General features: G+C 45.1%; 1 protein-coding gene across 3 annotated transcripts in view; it reads right to left on the bottom strand.

The window, feature by feature from the left end:
- The window catches only part of LOC106088658 (protein winged eye), a 141,849-nt gene that overhangs the window by 13,550 nt on the left and 110,992 nt on the right, over positions 1 to 17,307 (bottom strand). For 2 of the 3 annotated variants that reach the window (XM_013254275.2, XM_013254277.2), the window contains 4 exons: positions 12,990 to 13,139; positions 12,806 to 12,922; positions 7,004 to 10,830; positions 1,191 to 1,422 (listed from right to left, as the gene is read on the bottom strand). In XM_013254275.2, the coding sequence (XP_013109729.2) occupies positions 1,191 to 1,422; positions 7,004 to 10,830; positions 12,806 to 12,922; positions 12,990 to 13,139 (4,326 nt within the window). The remainder of the gene's footprint in view (positions 1 to 1,190; positions 1,423 to 7,003; positions 10,831 to 12,805; positions 12,923 to 12,989; positions 13,140 to 17,307) is intronic. The other variant, XM_013254276.2, reaches the window with a different exon arrangement.

Raw genomic sequence — 17,307 nt, 5'->3', positions numbered from 1 at the left:
TCAGGATTTAGACTGATTTGGATCGCACTTGGAACAGTTATTGGAACTCAGAACAGAACACTACATGCAAAATTTCAGCAAAATCGGACAAAAATTTCGGCTTATAAGGGCTGAAGAAGTCAAATCGGTCTATATCAGGTTAAAGACCGATTTGGACCGTATTTGGCACCCTTATTGGAAGTCTTACCAGAACACCACATGCAAAAGTTCAGCCAAATCGAACAAAAATTGCGGCTCCCAGGGGCTCAAGAAGTCAAATCAGGGGATCGGCTTATATGGGTGCTATATCAGGTTATAGACCGATTAAGACCATACTTCGCACACTCGTTGGAAGTCAAAACAGAACACTGCATGCAAAATTTCAGCCAAATCGCGGCTTGCGGCTTGTAAGGGCTCAAGAAGTCAAATCGGGAGAACGGTTTATATGGGAACTATATCAGGTTATGACCGATTTCGACCGTACTTGGCACTGTTGTTGGGAGTCGTAACGCAATACTACATGCTCAATTTCAGCCAAATTGAACAAAAATTGCGGCTTTCAGGGTCTAAAGAAATTAAATCGGGAGATCGGTTCATATGGGAGCTATATCTTAATCTGAACCGATATGGCCCATTTGCAATCTCCAACGACCTACATCAAGATTATGCATCTGAGCAAAATTTCAAGCGGCTAGCTTTACGGGTTCGACCGCTATCGTGATTTCGACAGCCGGACGGACGGCTGTCGGGGTCTTAGACAAATATTTCGAGGAATGACTAGATTAGTATACCCCCATCCTATGGTAGAGGGTAAAAACAAAAGTTAGTGAAACAGGCAGTTAATGTAGATTTCAAATAGGTTTATTTGACACATTATTTTTATAGAAATGTCAAATAAACCCATTTTAAGGCTTCATAAAGTTTTGTGAATAAGCTCGTAGTCCCTGGCATTTTCTTTTTGTGCGTAACCCCTTATTTCGAATTGATTCAAACAAAATTTTTCACTAAACTAAATTTTTTGAAATTTTCTCATTCTCTTTAGGATATGTGTGGGGTTTCTTTTAACTGTTTGTAGTTTTTTTTTTATTTTTGGGGCATGCATTTCCAAATTATTCGTTATTCTATTGGTTAAGAAATATTGCGCTGTTTTTTTTTTTTTTGAAGGTGTACTCGTATATCTAGTCTGAGTCATGAGCTTGATTTCAACTTACCCACAATAGGATAATCACTGAGCAGATAACGTATGTTTTGCAAGCGGATCCTGCCGCTGTCGCCATCATCGAATTCGACACTAACAAATTCTTGTGATGTCACCCCATCATCCGAAGACTCACTCTCAATGGCTCGTCCAGGATATAAGCAGCGATATTGTTGACTCCAGTATGCACAGAGCCGAGTGCCAATGGGTACATCTTCAACGGTTTTGGGTGCCACTTCCAATATCTGAGAAGGAGAAAAATAACAATTTTTAGACAAATGAACATAAACAACAACTTATAAAAAATACAAGTAAATCAGTGCTATGTTCGGCCGGGCCGAATCTTGGAACCCACCACCACGGATACTGCCAAAAAATTTATACAAAATAAGTTGAAGGGCATTGAACAAGGATGATGGAGAGACCGGTTTAAATGGGAGCTATATCAGATTATAGACTGATTTGAACCGTATTTAGCACAGTTGTTGGAGGTCCTAATAGAACACTACATGCAAAATTTCAACCAAATCGGACAAACATTGCGACTTGTAAGGGCTCAAGAAGTCAAATCGGGAGACCGGTTTATATGGGAGCTATATCAGATTATATACCGATTAGGACTGGACTTGGCACACTTGTTGGAAGTCATAACAGAACATTACATGCAAAACTTCAGCTAAATCGGACAAACATTGCGACCTATAAGGGCTCAAGAAGTCAAATCGGGAGATCGGTTGATATGGGTGCTATATCAGGTTATAGACCGATTTGGACCGTACTTGATACAGATGTTGGAAGTCATAACAAAACACCACATGCAAAATTTTAGCCAAATCGGACAAAAATTGCGGCTTCCAGGGGCTCAAGAAGTCAAATAGGGAGATCGGGGTATATAGCAGCTATATCTAAATCTGAACCGATCTGAACCATTTGCAATCCCCAACGACATGCATGAATATTAAGTACCTTATATGCAAAATTTGCCCATGAACATTCCACTAAGAAACAGGGGCAAACTTCTCACATATCAATGAGTGCAGTCCGATTCAAGTTTAAGCTCAATGACAAGGGGCCTCCTTTTTATAGCTGAGTCCGAACGGCGAGCCGCAGCGCGACATCTCTTTGGAGAGAAGTTTTACATGGCATAGTACCTCACAAATGTCGCCAGCATTAGGAGGGGAAGCCCACCTGTGAAATTTTTTTTCTGATGGTCTCGCCAGGATTCGAACCCAGGCGTTCAGCGTCATAGGCGGACATGCTAACCTCTAGTACCTAGTACCTTATATATATATATATAACTTGATATAGCTCCAATAGCATAGCACGTCTTTTCCCTTATTCCGGGAACAGAACTCGACAAATGCGATCCATGGTGGAGGGTATATACGATTCGGCCCGCACTTAGGCGATGCAAATACTGACTGGACTCTCACGGCTTACAACTTGCCATGCAGAAGACGGAGATGCTACTCATAACGAGAAGAAATGTCCCAGTGGAAGTGGATATGCGCATAGACGATATACTGGTGAAGAGCAAGACATCGGTCAAATATCTAGAGATCCCACCAGATACAAAGCTGACCTATGCAGAGCAAGGGCCACGAGGATAACGGCGCAACTCAGTCGACTAATGGTAAACATAGGTGAGCCTCTCCCGAGCTAGCGCAGACTCCTAATGGAGACATGCAATAGCATCCTTGTCTTTGGGAGCGAAATATGGGCCACTGCAGATAGCATGCCGAGCGGAATCCCTTCTCTCGGTTTTTAGGGTCATATCATCCTACCGGACAGTGGCGGAATCCGCCGGAATTCTTCCGATAGACCTACAGGCCATGGAGCGCTCCACACCGAGAAGTGCAACAACCAAAGAGGACAGGTTGAAATTCAAACGGATCATACACGGGCCATACAAAAGGAGACTATCGAACGATGGCAACTTAGGTGGACGAATAAGAACCGGGCCATGTGGATGCGACGACTAATACCCGTTGTACGGATGTCGAAAGATATGAAGCACGTCGATGTCAACTATTACGTCACACAGATGCGACAGGTCATGGTTACTTCCAGAAATACCTGCAAAGAATGAACAATGGGCTAGAAGTTCCATTAATGAGGAACTAAAATTTGCAGGCAATGTGGAACACAAATACTTCCACTGGGATACAGAGAATTGAAAACCGCCATTTGAGACGTTACGCCTGGGACAATAGTCCAGAGGATGGTGGAAGACAAAAACAACAGGGAAGCGGTAATGATCTACGCCGTACAAGTACAGCGCAGGAAGAAGATAGGCCTGGACGCAGCGGTGTAGAGTATGAATGTGGAGGTCGGGACGCAGACACAACTAAGTTGATATGGAAAATCACCAGATATGGGGTCCAGCTCGAAGTAATGCGAAAGCGGTTCTGAGATGGAATTATGGTTGGATTTTTCGATAACGGATACCGACACATGGGTAAAGCATTTTCTCATGCTGATCCGCAAAAAATCAGTCCACAGTGTCCGATAGTTATGCAATGATTTCCACATCCTGTATCTGACGGAGTTAATATCCAGTTCTTGACTTTATCTTGGAACGATTTTTGAAGATCAATAAAAGGTTGCGCATAGCTATTACAATGGAAGCTGTCATGGTGAGGATGATAATAAAACAATGGAGCACTTGCGTGTCCGTGCTTGAAGGTGTACAGGGTCCCCACCTAAGGAAGAAGGTTCTTCTCACATCAGAGGTACCTTGCTAATTACTCCCCAAATATATCTACCAAAAAATGTGGCTGAAAAGGGGACACGAATGTCGTGTTTAACGCAGATGCCTGCCATCATGGCCCAAACCTGCGAGGCCCAAGGTTGAATACATGTAGTAACAAACACATGAGTACCAATTTGATCCCACATATTTGGACGTGTTCACCTCCTTGGTTAGAAGCGGAAAACTACCTAAAACTCCTTCCGATCTATGGGTCACGGCACCTGGTTGAAAACCCAACTTTGGATCCAAACCACGTTACTGCCCACTGGGGCCTCACCATTGTCAGGCTGGTACCGAAGTTCTAGGGGCTCCTGAAACCCGTGCTACCAGATTAAAGTCTCCGATTGGACTTCGTAGTCTTAAAAGACTACTACCAGTTGAATCGCAAATAGTTCCGGACTGGTCATCTAGGAAAAACAATCGACAAAAACCGACCTATAGCCATCATACAGGCCCCCACAGGCTACGCCACACATATCCGCTCCAACATGGGACTCAAAAATTAACGCGGTCACCCTCACGGATGACCGATAACAAACACAAAAGCAATGGGAAACAACGAAGAGCAAACAACGCAGCATCAACATGGGCAATGCAGGTGCCAGACTATGTCGCACGTAGCACTAAATCACTACGTAATGGATAACTAGCGTGTAATAAATACATCCCGGGAAAAGATGGCCAGCTTGCAACAGTCGTATCGTCTTCAAGGCCCCTACTAAAATCCCACACCCCATTGCGTGCGTAAATCTCTAATGTCTGCATAGTACGGTCATTCCGTCAGTACAATGCAGACATGCCTCCAGGTTCTCAGGTCTCCTACGGTCGCACAGATCAGTCGCGGGCAAGTTCCTTCGATGCAAAAATGTATTAAAGGAGCCATGTCCCGTCAATATAAAGCCCAGAAGTAGAACAAAGCCAAAGTCCAAACGGTCTCGTGCGAACGTCACGTCACAAAAAAATTCGTAAGTCACCCGACTATTGTCACTATTCGTCCATCTGGTTTTACAGCTATCATCAAGACGCTCCAAAAGAAGTGCCTTGAACCGCCTAACATCCCCATCTGCCAGCCCAGAGCCAACCGTCGCCCACTAATGGAATTACCTTTTTCACACTATACAGAACTGTAATGTAACTCACGAGTAAATCAAGGGAGTGCGCGCCAAGCAATACCTGTCGAAACAGTCCTACACACACACAAGCAAGCCAGCATTGCCATCCTCTGGTATGAGAAGATATTCTTTTGTCCAAAGACTGTCGCACCAATTCCGTGTCATACAGGCGTTCATAAGTTGCGCAAGCAACAAATAGACCACCATATATGAACCGAACAGCGTGGCAAAGACCCCAATCACTTCTCAGAACACGCTTAACCATACCGGCTACTACAGTCATCTTCTCCTTCACCCGATCTAAATGGACAAGGAAACTCATTCTCTCCGAAACAGTCACTCCCAGGTACGTTTCTGATGCTAGCTCCCCCAGATCGAATCGTGGGTGAACGATTCCGTGGCAACATGCCCTTGAGCAACATTTTCATGATTTTGTCCTTCGCGAGGTCAACACCAAACACCATCACTCCATTCGCGAACAATGCCAATGGCAAGCTCATCGCGAGTTTCTAGAGCAAGTCTGGAATCTCCTTCAACCAGGATGAGCAGGTCATCTGCATATGCCCGGTTTTTAAAGGACTCAGCGAGACGACCCAACAATGGATCCATCATAAGGTTCCATATATATATGGAGCATAGATGGACCCCTGAAGGCAGCCACGCTGAATATCCTTACAAACCGTATCGCTAGCGCCAACCATGGAACCGCTTCTATCACAGAGCTAACCACGCCAGAGAGAAAGTTCCCGACAACCTATTTCACCTAATCTCGTGAGTACACTACGCCATGAAAGGTAATCAAACGCGTCTTTAAAATCGACAAACGTGCCAAGTATATATTTGGCGCTCGAATCTCTCTCACACAGTTCTACACATGGATTCAGGCATCCACAGTGCTCTTTTCCTCTTGAAAGACGAATAGGTACGGATAAATAACCTTCCCGTTGCCCCATCAAGTTTTGTCATCATTTTCCTCTCCAATACTTTTTCAAATAAGGGGAGGAGACTGATTCCCCGATACGGTATTGGATTGCTCCTCAATCGATCGGGCGATTTCAGAGGGACTACGACTCGAGCACATTTCCACGTACAAGGGAAAAAGCCTACTTCGACATATCGTGTGAGAATCAACTCGACATGGTCAGGTATAGCCTTCCAGATACTTTAACACATCTGTCATACCGTCCATGCCAGGTGAACTTCCGCTCCTAAGCCGGCAGAGAATGTCCACTATCTCCATTCTCTCAGGGGGAGGAAACTGATGCTCCGATGCCTCAATACGATCTTGGATTGCTCCTGAATCAATCGGGCGATTTCAGAAGGACTACTACTCGAGCACATTTCCACGTACATGGGAAATAGCCTACTTCGACACATCGTGTGAGGATCACATCTGTCCAGTCATATCGTCCGTGCCAGGTGACCTGCCGCTCCAAAGCTGGCAGACAATGTCCATATCTCGATCCTTTCCAGACTTGGAAGAGGCACCATCATCTCCACACTGGGAGCCTATTCGTTCTCATCCGCATCATGAATGAACGTTCCCGTTTATCCCATTTACACCCTAGCATACTCGTTCAACAGATTGTCTAAAATCGCCCAGGTCACCCTGACTAGAACCCTGTTGCTCACCGCGCCGGATCACGAGCTATACCTTGCCCCATAGATCATCCCTTTTGTCCTGTACAAAACTCCTTAAGTGACCTTCTTTGCTCGTAATCAACAGTTGCTTGTACGCTCTCAAATTGCTAAGGTAGTCGTTTCGGGGTGAGACAAGATCCTCAGCATTGGAACTTCTGGCTCTTTGGAACGTCTGTGGGTGCAGGCCAATGAAATTTGAGGTCGGATAAAGAGATCAAGCTATTGGAAAAACTTTTTAAGATATTTCCCCGTTCACTCTTAACTCTATCCCACTCTTAGAGGCTACAAAATAATCGCAAACCCTTTATCTATTAAACTTACCGTATCTTTGAAAATCTCCTCCCTGGACATAATATGCGACTTATTGCCACGCTCTCCATCCAGTGTTATGGCATAGACATCGGGCGGCTGTAGTGGCTTCATAATGCCCGCATAAAATAGGCCACCCATATCGGTGAGCACTCGCGTCTCCTTGCGATACAGATGATCCTGACTAAGCATTAGGGAGCGATCAATGGGATTCATTTTGCGAGACGAAGAGGACGAAGAGGTTGTGGAAGCTGTAGATTTGGAAGATTGTTGTTGTACACTCTCATTATCGGTTGATATGGAGCGACGACCATTATGATGGTGACTATCGGCGCTGGAGTGTGCTACTGGGGTGTTTGGTTCCTCATCTTCTTCATCAGCACTGGAACGCCTAGATGAATTGGAGCCTCCCAATTTGCGCTCCTTACACACTATAACATGGCACAACTTTTCCGAGGAGGCATGCTTTTGGGCTAAACGCAATATGCCTGAACTGCTTCCTCCACCAGCACCACCACTAGCTCCAGCTCTTTGATCCGCCGAGGCCGCTGACAAGGAACTTGGTTCCAAACGCACCGGTTTGTAAATGGGAGTATTGCTGATGTTAATGGTAGTGTGGCTGTGGCAGGCTGCCGTGGCGCCACCATTCTCATTTTCTAATTCCAACTCGGGAGGAGGAGGAAATTGGGGATGTGGGGTTTGCAGGTGGTGATGACTTTGAGACTTGCTGGACTCGGTGGCGAAACGTATAAAGCTGGAGGGTGCCAAATAGCTGGAAGTGCTTGTCGTTGCTGCCTTACTTGAGAAATTGCCAAATTTGTAGTCACACAAGGGAGAGGAGGTTAGCGGTGAGGCTGTACTGGCCGCCGTTGCAGGTCTTTCCAAAGAGAGTCCCGTATTACCCACCAGAGACATTTGTTGAGTGGCGGCTTGTAGCTTGGAGCATTTCTTCTTCTTTTTATTTTTCGATATCTCATCCAACTTGCGTTTCTTCTTGCGATATTGTCGTGTAATGTCGGCCAGGCGCTGACGCATGCTGCTCTCCATAATGCTGAAGATCTCCTGGGGAGTGGGCCACTTGCCGCCCATGCGCTGATAGTTGGGATCGGCACAGTTCTGAAAGGCAGTCTGCAGCTCCTGCTGCAGCTGCGGGTCATCAAAGTCCAAATCTGTCTGCTGCACCTCGGCTGCAGCGGCCAAAAGCTTGTGGCGCTTCTTCTCCTTGGAGTATTTTTTCTTGTTTTTCTTGCCACATTTTTGGGACTTTTTGCTGCCACTGATGCTGGTGCCACCGCCATTTGAATTGGAGGAGGACTTTGATGATTTGGAATGTTTGTGCTTTTTGCGTTTAGTGGGCACCACGCTGAGAGCCTCCGAACCAGTGGTGTGGAGTGTGGTGGATGAGAAGCAGGTACCGCTGGTGGAGGGTAGCTCCAACGTTTCCATAGAAGGAAAGGGGGAAATGGTGCTACTCTGGGTTTCTCCCATGTGAAACGAAGATGTGGCCGGCTTCACAAAGGGACTGGGGGGAAATGTGCTGGCCGGCACATAGCTGTGTGGCGATTCACGTGAGGATGGCCTATAGAAGCCATTGCTGGCATTCAATGTAGAGGTGCTGCTGCTCTGCACCTCCTCCTCCTCCTGTATGCGTTGCTCGGCCAGGGCACACAAGAGTTTCAAACCTCCCAGAGGCTCAACCTCATTTTGGGCCAGACTGCTTAACGCTGCATGGCTGGCGGGAGTGGTGGGTGAAGGCGCTGCCGCTGCTGGTGGCGGCGATGATGAGGGGTTGCCATAATTTTCAGAGTTTGTGGTCACTTGGTCACATGACTGGGTATCTGCCATAGCAGAGCCATAAGGATTTGATTCCAAGGCCGAATATGTAGATTCGGCTGTAGCATGGCACATGTTTTGATCGAGCACGGGATCCAGGGGCTCCTGCTTGACCCGTATGACACCAGCACCCTTTACCAGACTGCTGGTGCTGATGTTCGATAATAACTCCAGGCCGGTCAGATCCTCTTGGCCTCCACTCACAGGCGTTGAGGTGCTGGTTATGAGGCTAGGAGTTACCGAATGCTGGGGATTATCCTCTGACTTCTCGGGCATGCCGCCAACATCGTCGGCCTCAAAAACTTGTTTTACCAGAGTAGTTTTAAGATTGCACTCCTCTTCGTATTCTACATCGTGGCGCAATGCCGTTGAGGAGCTTTCCACCTGAGGACTGCTGGGCGGTCTATGGGGTTTGGTCAGCTCCAAGGGCCCTTGAGACTCAGCATCGGCATAGAGTTCATCATTTTGTGTAAGCGGTGGCGTACACTGGGCAGTGGTGCAGGGTTCCACCACCACAGCACTCGAAATAGCACCTGCAGATGCCACCAAGGCCTGCTGATTATTGAGGGGACATGAGGAGTTTTCATCTTCACTGCAGACCGGTGTATCGGTTTGTATATTCACATCTTGCATTTGGGGCGCAGGAGGTTGTTGTTGTTGTTGTGTAGCAGGAATGGTAGGAAGCGCGGGATTATTTGTTATGGCTGCCAATCTTGGTACTCCCATCACCATCTGGGGTGGCGTTCCTTCCAAATTTGATTTGAAATTCATGGCCATATCATCACCCAGGGCTGTAGGAGTACTAGTGGAAGTGCCAGCAACTATGGTGTTGGATGTTGTAGTTGTTGTTGTTAGGCTGGAAGCAGGCGGTGCATTTAGGAAATTCGAACTCGTTGCCAAGCCATTGCCGGAGATGTTGTTGTTGGTGGTGTTAGTTGCGTTGGCGGCGCTGCTGTTGACACTGGACACTGAGCCAGCAGCAGAGCAGGGCACCACCCTATTCAAGTTGGCCGCCGTTAGATTGAGCAAAGTGGGTGTGGGGGAAGCATTAGCTGCTGCATGAAACAAAAGAGGTGGCAACTGAGGGGTGCCTGCGGCCATAGTTGCAGCTGCCGTGGCCGTTTCCATGGTAGCCGAGGCTGGAGGTGTGGGCAAACGCATCAAATTTAAAGCTTGAGTTGTGGGCGCGGGTAGTTCCAAAAGATTCGTTGGATGATGAGTCGTTGTGGTCGTTGAATGATGCTGCTGCTGCTGCTGATGCTGACTTTGATGATGGTGCTTTTCCCGCAGCTCAAAATGTGTGCCAGGAGGTGGAGGTATACCCAAGGCCGCCGCCGCCGCTGTCATTGTGGTGGTAGTGGTCTTGGAGGCAGCCGCCATAAAATCTGCCCCACTCCAGTCTTCCAGCTTCAAAGCCGTTGGTGGTATTAGCAAGGGATGCGTTGGTGGTGGCAGGCTGCCCGCTGGTGCTAAAGCTAAAGTGGTGTGCGTTCCTTGTGTCGTTGCAGCGGCTAAAGCTTTGGCGGACGATGAGGAGCCATTCAAATTGGTCGCCTTCATTTGCCCCGTATCATTTATGGCCGTGGGCGGTGGTGGTGGTCCCGCTGTGGCCGCCAAACTCATGAATCGTGTGGTTGTCGAACTGCTCGAACTCATGGTGGTGCCCGAGGCTGCACCCGACACCACACTGCCACCTAGACTTAAATTAATCGAACTACTGGTACTATTCGTCTGCTGATTATGCTGGCACAATGTGGAATTGGCGGCTGCAGCAGCTGCCGCTGCCGCTAGATAATTGGAGCTTAAGAACTGCAGGGACGTAGCATAGGATGGGGCAGCTGCGGCCGCTTGTAGCGTCGAGTGTGGACTCATGGAGGGAAATATGAAGTTAGGCGGCGGTTGTAGAGCGGCCGGCGCTGTGCCCTGCGGTATATAGGAGGGCCAGACAAAGGCCGCCTGTTGGAAGGGATCTGTGGGTGTATATAGAATTGGACAATTTGATAATCCTTGGAAGATTTTTTTTTTTGTAGTTTCAAAATGCCACATAAGCGCAACAAAATGAAAAAAGAATGAAAGCATGAGATTTTTTTTTTAATTTGGAATTAAAACGATTTTTTTTTTTTGATTTTAAATTTAAATTCAAATTTTGAGGAAAGCATGATGATGGTGTATTGAGTTATACAAATAATGAAGAGCAATGAGTGTGTTTGTGTGTGTGTGTGTGTATTGGACGATACAGATTTTTGGTTTTCGATTCATTTAAAGAAATTCATTGGTTTATCATTTTTATGGAGGGGGGCAGTGGGAGAAGGTGAATGGCATGGAAAAGAGAGAGAGGGCAGTTAAGCAGATTAGTTCAATGTTGCACAAATTGAAACAAATTTAATCGTCTAGCTTAAAAATGTTGAAGGAAGAGGCAGCTAAAAACAAAAAGGAAATATTTAAGGAGTAACCAATCCGGCTTGTCTGTCTTGTCTGCTGTCTTGTCTGCTGTCTTGTCTGCTGTCTTGTCTGCTGTCTTGTCTGCTGTTTTGTCTGCTGTCTTGTCTGCTGTCTTGTCTGCTGCTGTCTTGTCTGCTGCTGTCTTGTCTGCTGCTGTCTTGTCTGCTGCTGTCTTGTCTGCTGCTGTCTTGTCTGCTGCTGTCTTGTCTGCTGCTGTCTTGTCTGCTGCTATCTTGTCTGCTGCTGTCTTGTCTGCTGCTGTCTTGTCTGCTGCTGTCTTGTCTGCTGCTGTCTTGTCTGCTGCTGTCTTGTCTGCTGCTGTCTTGTCTGCTGCTGTCTTGTCTGCTGCTGTCTTGTCTGCTGCTGTCTTGTCTGCTGCTGTCTTGTCTGCTGCTGTCTTGTCTGCTGCTGTCTTGTCTGCTGCTGTCTTGTCTGCTGCTGTCTTGTCTGCTGCTGCTGTCTTATCTGCTGCTGTCTTGTCTGCTGCTGTCTTGTCTGCTGCTGTCTTGTCTGCTGCTGTCTTGTCTGCTGCTGTCTTGTCTGCTGCTGTCTTGTCTGCTGCTGTCTTGTCTGCTGCTGCTGTCTTATCTGCTGCTGTCTTGTCTGCTGTCTTGTCTGCTGTCTTGTCTGCTGTCTTGTGTGCTGTCTTGTCTGCTGTCTTGTCTGCTGTCTTGTCTGCTGTCTTGTCTGCTGTCTTGTCTGCTGTCTTGTCTGCTGTCTTGTCTGCTGTCTTGTCTGCTGTCTTGTCTGCTGTCTTGTCTGCTGTCTTGTCTGCTGTCTTGTCTGCTGTCTTGTCTGCTGTCTTGTCTGCTGTCTTGTCTGCTGTCTTGTCTGCTGTCTTGTCTGCTGTCTTGTCTGCTGTCTTGTCTGCTGTCTTGTCTGCTGTCTTGTCTGCTGTCTTGTCTGCTGTCTTGTCTGTCTTGTCTGTCTTGTCTGTCTTGTCTGTCTTGTCTGTCTTGTCTGTCTTGTCTGTCTTGTCTGTCTTGTCTGTCTTGTCTGTCTTGTCTGTCTTGTCTGTCTTGTCTGTCTTGTCTGTCTTGTCTGTCTTGTCTGTCTTGTCTGTCTTGTCTGTCTTGTCTGTCTTGTCTGTCTTGCCTGTCTTGTCTGTCTTGTCTGTCTTGTCTGTCTTGTCTGTCTTGTCTGTCTTGTCTGTCTTGTCTGTCTTGTCTGTCTTGTCTGTCTTGTCTGTCTTGTCTGTCTTGTCTGTCTTGTCTGTCTTGCCTGTCTTGTCTGTCTTGTCTGTCTCGTCTGCCTCCGCGTCTGTGTATCTCTCCATCTGTCGGTCTCTTCGTCTGTCTTTTTCTCCGACTGTCTGATTCTTCGTCTGTCTGCATCTCGGTCTGTCTGTATCCCCGTCTGTTTGTTTTCTCGTCGGTCTCTTTCTCCGTCTGTCTGTCTCTCCGACTGTCTGTCTCTTCGTCTGTCTACCCCTCTCTTTGTCTCACCTTCTTTATGTCGTCTTTTTTTGTTTTTTCCTCCTTAAAGCATTTCCTTTTTATTTGCAAAGGTCCTTTTTCTATGCCTCCCTTCCATACTTACCTAGAGACGTTGCTGTTGCTGGTAATAGAACAACTTGTCCACGACTTGCCTCTCGAGAGTATTGTAAACCTACAGTTGCGGGGGACATTGATATCACGGATTCTAAGGGAACTGCATCTAGAAAGTGGCGGAACAAAAACATGAAAAATTTTTTCATTCAACTCACTTTGTGGTTATCACTTACTGGGATATTGCCAAAATGTTGATGAAGCACGATTAACACTTTGTTGTAAACTAGCAGCATTTAATGCCAATTCATCTGCTGTGGCCGAACTAGTCATTAAATCACCATTGCCGGTAAAATAGAAATTGCCACAGCCAGTGCCAACACCACCTAAAAAGGAGAGAGAGAAAAATATTAAAATTTTTATGAAATTTAAATGTTAAAAATATTACAAAAGGCAAAAACATGAAACTAGTATTTTAAAAACAATCAGGAGAACCTTTGAATAGTGAAAGCCCCTAAAAGTAGGCAAATTATTTAGTTAAAGTTAACGGTAGACCCATGAGCAGTGTTACCACTACAGAAAGAAGTTTCCTATTAAAATTTTTCACTAAACCTAACAAATTTGCACCTTGACGACTAAAATATTGAAACAAGTCTTATAATTAAATTAATGGTCCAGATTTTGCAAAAGGCCACATAATTAATGTGCGTACTACGGCAATATGTTTTTTTTTTTATTACCCATAAAAACAAAAACAAAAATAAAAATAAAAAAGACAAAAACAAAAAAAAATTAAACACTTCATCGAAATCCTATAAAAATTGTGCCCTAAATGAGCTTAGAATATAAATATGGAGAGATTTATCTATTTGGCCCACATCAAGCTACTAGCTGGCCCGTTGCGCTTCGCTACACTATAAAATGGCATTTTTAAGCTGGTGATCAAGACATTCAGGGCTACGGTTTTCGTTCAGATCCACACTAATATTTTTTTTTTGTATTGCTAATCTATTTCCAAATTAATATTTCAAAGCACCCACTTGAGACAGGACGTGATCCAGATACTTGGATCGTTATATCAACATTAGATTCAAGCTCTACTGTTATAGATCTCTCTTCTAATTACCATATTATCCCGATCGAACTACACGTCGCATTGAAGAGTATTTAGTGAGTGGGCCGGTCCCAGTCTCTGCCAAATGTGTACACCATATTCGTAATCAACCCGCAAAGAACTTTCATTTGATACCCATTTTGTGACATTGGGGGTTTTTAAGGTTGGAGAGGCCCTAGTAGACACCTTGGACCAAATTCATACAACAGATGTGTATGCAACTTCCAAATACCTTTCATTGAATACCCATATTGTCCCATTTAATATATATGTCCTGTTGAGGGGGTTTTGGGGGGTATGGACACCAAGGAATACATTTTTATAACAGATTCTTACTTTATTTTCAAATACCTTTCATTTGATATCCATATAGTCCCAATTGGTAAAAATGAGGGGTTTTTGGGGGGTAGGGAGGCCCCCCAGACATCAAGAAATAAATTGTATATTAGATTTGTACTCTATATTTAAATACCTTTCATTTGGTACCCATATTTCCCAAAACGGTGAAAATGTCCCGTTGGGGTTTTTTTGGGGGTGGGGGACCTCCCAAACTCTTAGTATGGAATTTGCGTACCAAGTTCCTACACTACTCTTAAATACCTTTAATTTGATACCCATATCGTCCCAATCGATAAACATGTCCGGTTGGGTGGGTTTTGGGATGGGGCCTCCCCCCCCCCAGGTTATTTGATCCCAAAAATTTATACCAATTTCGTGTTTTTAGGGTACCATAAGGTGGCATTGAAAATTTCGCTGCACCCATCTCCGAGAACTGGGGAGGGTCCGCCCCTTTTTTTCAAAACTTTTACACATTTCATCTTAAATCCTTTAAAATGGTCGCTAACCACAATATAGCACAATAAATTCAATATAAATAAAATTCTCTTTTTCCACTAATTGCCGCTGCAACTGTTAACATTCACAATTACATTAAAGCACCATTGCTTGTGTGTGTGTACTACAATACAATACCTTTAATGGAAAAGAAATTCGCCTTTGTGTATGCTACATTTACTGGCATGCACATCAAGGCATTTGCTTGTTTATACAAACACACACACACACACACGCACTTGTGTATGTAAAAATAAACCCATCAATAAACCCCTGTGTATGTAATTACATTTTAAAAGCATATTCCATAAAAGCATTATCAAAAAGTTTACCCCAAAATCTTCTACAAGGCCAAAAAAAACACAGTTTTGTTATCCTTGAATGGTAAATAATGCAGCATATTTTTGGCTGTCAACCTTGACATACAAACAAAAATGATATTTCAATAATATTTAAAGAAATCTTGCGTGTTAATGTCACATTTGGAAATAAAGGATTTTCTTTTAACATACCATTTTAGTTATGAGTTTAGAATTGGCATACGAAAATAAAATGAGTTGAAATTGTCCCTTTTTGGAACAGATCTTATTCAAAATGAGTTGGAATTTTTAGTCTATGTTTGAGAGAAATGTTTTATCCAGAATTGTGGCAAATTCAAAAAGCCAAATGACTAACTGGGCAGAATTTTATATTGATCATCTATGGGTAGCTGTATCTTAATGGGGACTTAGATCCTGTATCATAATGAGGACTTAGACCGCAATTATTTGCATGCGGCGCTAATTTTAGATTGGGGTTTGGGTTTTGTTTTCACAGCTTCTGGACCGGGATCTGCGAATTTGCCCGCCAACATTTCATTTAAAGAACAACGAGAAGACTTTTCGCATACTAATGCGTGCTGTCCCATAACATTTTAGATTAATGATAAGGGAAGAAAAACTTCAAAGATTAGCATTTCCGCCTGCGTGCAAGAACATCGGACAAATTTTTTTTTGCGATGGTTATCCCATCACTAACCTAACCAGCCATGTTAAATTTTTCTTCCAAATGTGTCACTTAGCGGAATCCTTTTATAAGCGAGTCCGAATGGCGAGCCGCTTAGCTTCAACTCTTTGTAGAAAAAATTTCAATAGCTTTCTAGAGAACGCAAGATGCGCCAGAGAAACTTACATATTCGAAACGTCAATAAAAACACCAAAGTAGCGCAGAGGTTAGCATGTCCACATATGAAGCTGAACGCCTGGGTTCGAATCCTGGCAAGAACATCAGAAAATTTTTCAACGGCGGTTATGCCCTACTAATGCACGCGACATTTGAGAGGTACTTTGCCATGTAAAAACTTCTCCCCAAAGGGGTGTCGCTCTGCAGCACTCGTTAATTTGTAAGAAGTTTGCCCCAGTTCCTTAATGGAATGTTCATGGGCAAATTTGCATGGTTTCAGCAACACTTCCACATTCCCGAAATGAGTTAACCCGCTACAGAATCGAATTACGGTCAGGAACGAGTCCGACCGTAAGAAAATGAACGACCGTAAGAAAATAAACTCTCAACGGCGAAGGCCCGCTGCTCCCTAGAGCAGAGCATGATGGCAAACTGGAGAGAGAAACAAATTTGGGGAACTCCCCCTCCAGATGCGCCTCCTTTCCAGCCCAACTCACTGCTCGGGAGTTTTTTCAAATTTTCATAACCCCAGCCTCTCGCCACTGGTATTGGGAAGTTTGGCTGGAGTTACCCAACTTTCTTTCTAAAAGGCCGAATAACTAACGCAGTGCTCGATTAGAAGGTTTATGACCAGAGGAACTGCGCAAGGAGTGATTGAATCCCCTCTTTTGTGACTTCTGGCTACCAATGAAATTCTGAGGTCTTTCGAGAGGGAGAGGTTGAAAATCGTTGCCTATGCGCATCCTCTCGTCACCATAACTGTTGTCCTTCTCCTCGCTACTATAACGGACCTCGTTCTGGGGGCGTTAAGGCAATCTGCCATCAGACTCACTTAAAATGTTCTCGTCCATTGTGATACCACATTGTGACTGGAAACGGAAGATGCCTTCTAGTTACTTCCGTTGAAGCATCCAGTTCCGGGATGAGGTAGGGCGAAGAGAGCGCTTCGAAGCCCTAGTGCTTGCGTGTGATTCGTGATCAGAAACTAAACTGAAGAGGAGATACGTAGATGAAAGGTCAAAAGGGGCCGAATGCGCTCTTCTGTCGTCGCAACTCGAGGAAGGAGTTGGGCCTTTAGCCGAGAACAGTAGACTGGATGTTTACGGCGGTTGTTCGTGCCATTCTCATCTATGGACAACCGTGCCCTCTGCAGCATGATCGAGAAGTTACCGGCGATACTGATCTATAGAGCAAGGAGGAGTGCCCTGAGAGGTGCTAAATACTATTCTCGATCTTAGGTTTTTCCAACTATTTGGCAACGAAGGTCGCCTGGCTATCCTCACTTTTGAACCTTTTTTTGTTCCACCGGTGGATGGAGATGCGACGTAGCGACATTTACCCTTAGGTTAGGCCCTTGCACCGGTTTGTTGAATGTGTGACATCAAAAAATCGAGCAAAAAGAGGAATTCAGGTACCTAGCGCTTCTCAAACTATGGGCATTATTC

The sequence above is a fragment of the Stomoxys calcitrans genome, chromosome 2 (assembly GCF_963082655.1).
Source record: "Stomoxys calcitrans chromosome 2, idStoCalc2.1, whole genome shotgun sequence".
In the NCBI taxonomy this organism is placed as follows: Eukaryota; Metazoa; Arthropoda; class Insecta; order Diptera; family Muscidae; genus Stomoxys; species Stomoxys calcitrans.
The sequence above is the reverse complement of the archived record's forward strand: the minus strand, read 5'-3'. Positions and strand labels throughout refer to the sequence as shown.